The sequence below is a fragment of the Sinocyclocheilus rhinocerous genome, unplaced genomic scaffold (genome assembly GCF_001515625.1).
Source record: "Sinocyclocheilus rhinocerous isolate Xijiao unplaced genomic scaffold, SAMN03320098_v1.1 scaffold37, whole genome shotgun sequence".
Lineage (NCBI taxonomy): Eukaryota > Metazoa > Chordata > Actinopteri > Cypriniformes > Cyprinidae > Sinocyclocheilus > Sinocyclocheilus rhinocerous.
The window spans coordinates 219,537-222,544 of NW_015663585.1; the positions used below are offsets into that span (position 1 = coordinate 219,537).

The following is a 3,008-nucleotide window of genomic DNA, read 5'->3' on the forward strand; positions in this document are numbered from 1 at the left end:
CATGATGTCTGTTTCATTCATACTGGACGCCAGAGGGCGCCCTCGCACAGAAAATCCACATATCCAGTCACAGAAGTAGCGGAACTCATGACCCTCCAGGAAATCCCGTATATGGACAAAGGCATTGCTATTATAGCTGTAACTGAATAAACGGAACATATAAACATTTTGAATGATAAAACAAAGACAATAAACACTTGAATGCAACAATATAGTTTATCGGTGTTATTCAAGCCATCTCTGGTATTTTCATAATAATCAAGTATATTTATAACCCATTGCTAATCGATGTATTCTTTTTAAAGTAGCCTATGGAACATATTTTCTGCCTCATTCTGTGACAAGAAGCCTCATCAGATCACAGAAGGAAGCATTTGACTGGTGTTGTGGAGTAAAAAGGTTATAATGTTCTCTTTTGTTGGACAACAGGTTTAGAAATGTGAATACAAGGGAGGTTTAGCTTTAGGCATTTTAATTTAAGCATGTTTAGCTTAGTTAACGGAAGGCTACCTGCTGCCATCAGAGCAAGTGTAATTACTGCATTCACGCGCTCCTCGAATGCTCTCATTCCATTGCTAATCGATGTATTCTTTTTAAAGTAGCCTATGGAACATATTTTCTGCCTCATTCTGTGACAAGAAGCCTCATCAGATCACAAAAGGAAGCATTTGACTGGTGTTGTGGAGTAAAAAGGTTATAATGTTATCTTTTGTTGGACAACAGGTTTAGAAATGTGAAGACAAGGGAGGTTTAGCTTTAGGCGTTTTAATTTAAGCATGTTTAGCTTAGTTAACGGAAGCTGCTGCCGTCAGAGCAAGTGTAATTACTGCATTCACACGCTCTGAATAAAACTGAATAAAACCCGTTCCTGTTGACACTGTAAAGCTGCTTTGACGCAATCAATATTGTATAAAGCGCTATATAAATAAAGGTGACTTGACTGAAAATTTAAAACTAGTTATTTTAGTGCATTAAGTTAAACTAAATGAAAATGAGAAATGAAAACCTTTTTTTTTTTTTTAAAGCTAACTGATTTAAACTCTCACTGCCTTTAATGAGTTCTCAGTGTGGTTAATATGTAGCGCTCTCATGATATATAATACACTACTTCACATGATTATAAATGGATACATTGTATTGACACCCAATCAGTGTGACATGATTGTATCAGCTGTGTTTGTGTGTGTCGTGATTGATTGTGTGTTAATGTGATTGTCACTCGCAGGTTTTCAAGAATCTGAAGCTGTTCATAAAGCATAAGGATCCAGAAGATGATTTATTTGACCGAATTACAGTAAGTGTGTTTGCATATCACTGTTATGATTCAACAATCACCAGTTATTTTATTAATATGAAATAGTTTTTTTTTTTTATTCTTTCATTTTTCAGATTTCATTTTAGATTTTAGTGTACTTTTGTTTGTCATTTTTATATATATATATATTATGTATTTGTTTTTTTTGAAAAAAAATTGTGCATTTTTTTATTACATCAAGTTAAACTTAATAAAAATGAGATGTTGCATTGGAAACTAGCTTAAATAGAATACACTTTTAAATCAAGTAAAAAATATTTTTTTATGTTTACGTCTGAGTCTCATGTTCATGATGGTTTGGGTTCTGTTGTGTTCAGACGGTCAAACTCAACAAAACCCTGAACGAGTGCATGCCTGGACTGACGGCCAAAGTGTTTCGAACCTTCAACGCCTCGACCACGCTGCAGGATCAGCTCAACAAACTCACCACAGGTGCGCCTGACCCTTGACCTCTGACCCCACCTGGAGTGTATCAGAAATCAATGACCTGCATCTTAGAAACATTCATAAAGCTGTGTGTCTGGTGTTTCAGAGGGCATGACGGTGGAGGAGAAGATCCTGTCGTATAACCGAGCGAACAGAGCCGTGGCCATCCTCTGTAACCACCAGAGGGCAGCACCCAAAACCTTCGAGAAGTCAATGCAGCTGCTGCAGGAGAAGGTGCGACACACCATCATCATCATCATCATGATCCTTACAGAACAACACCTGAGCTGATCTGAGCTCAGTAATGACCCAGGTGCCTTCTGAGAGTCAATGCACACTCATTCATACTGCGCTTTATACAGAACTGATCCATTCAAAGCTAAATAAACTAAAACTAATAAAAAACATTAGTGAAAAACGCACAACTAAATTACTAAAACTTTAACTCAAATTAAAGTGAAAATATAAAGTATTTCAAAATATTAACAAAAACGAATAGTATATCAGTGATGCTAAAATAACTCTGCGTTACTCTCCTATATTTGTTTTAATGAATTCAGTTGAATAAGTGTCAATGTTGTAAAATTCATCAGTTATGAAACTAATTCAGTTTCAGCTGTAAATCAGCTCTACAGAAAACAATAGAGTCATTATTCAGATCTCGTCTGATAGTATCTGTCTGTTTAATAATAATATTGAATATTAATTCTCATAAACCCCAGTAGAGCTGCTTTACAGCTGAAATGTAGTTCGCTTCATGATTGATGGATTGTGCTTTGAATCGGTCTCGCTGTATACAGTGCTGTGTGAAGAGCGTCTCTGAGTGTCGTTGAGTTCAGTCAGACGTTCCTGACCAGTTTCTGAGGTCAAGCCTTATTGGATTCCAGGTGGGTTTGTACCTGCAGGGAAGTGCAGCGGTTTGAGCTGTAGAGGACGAGGCGGTCAGAAATAATCACAGCGATGATGGAAACCGCAGCGCGACGTCCAGTCGTTTAGATTCACGGGTCACACGCTGCTTAATGCACTGCGCGCTGGATGCACACACTCTCACACACACTCTCTCACACACACTCTCACACACTCTCTCTCACACACACTCTCTCACACACGCTCACACACACACACGCACGCACACACTCTCGCACACACACTCACGCTCACAAACACGCACGCACACTCTCTCTCACACACGCTCACAAACACACTCTCGCACACTCGCTCTCTCACACACGCGCTCACTCTCTCACACCCACACACGCTCACTCTC

The 3,008-nt window shown here is 38.7% G+C and overlaps 1 protein-coding gene across 6 annotated transcripts in view; it reads left to right on the top strand.

Moving 5' to 3' along the window:
* The window catches only part of top1mt (DNA topoisomerase I mitochondrial), a 19,243-nt gene that overhangs the window by 12,050 nt on the left and 4,185 nt on the right, over window positions 1–3,008 (top strand). For all 6 annotated transcript variants that reach the window (XM_016539343.1, XM_016539344.1, XM_016539345.1 and 3 more), the window contains 3 exons: window positions 1,226–1,294; window positions 1,633–1,747; window positions 1,848–1,975. In XM_016539343.1, the coding sequence (XP_016394829.1) occupies window positions 1,226–1,294; window positions 1,633–1,747; window positions 1,848–1,975 (312 nt within the window). The remainder of the gene's footprint in view (window positions 1–1,225; window positions 1,295–1,632; window positions 1,748–1,847; window positions 1,976–3,008) is intronic.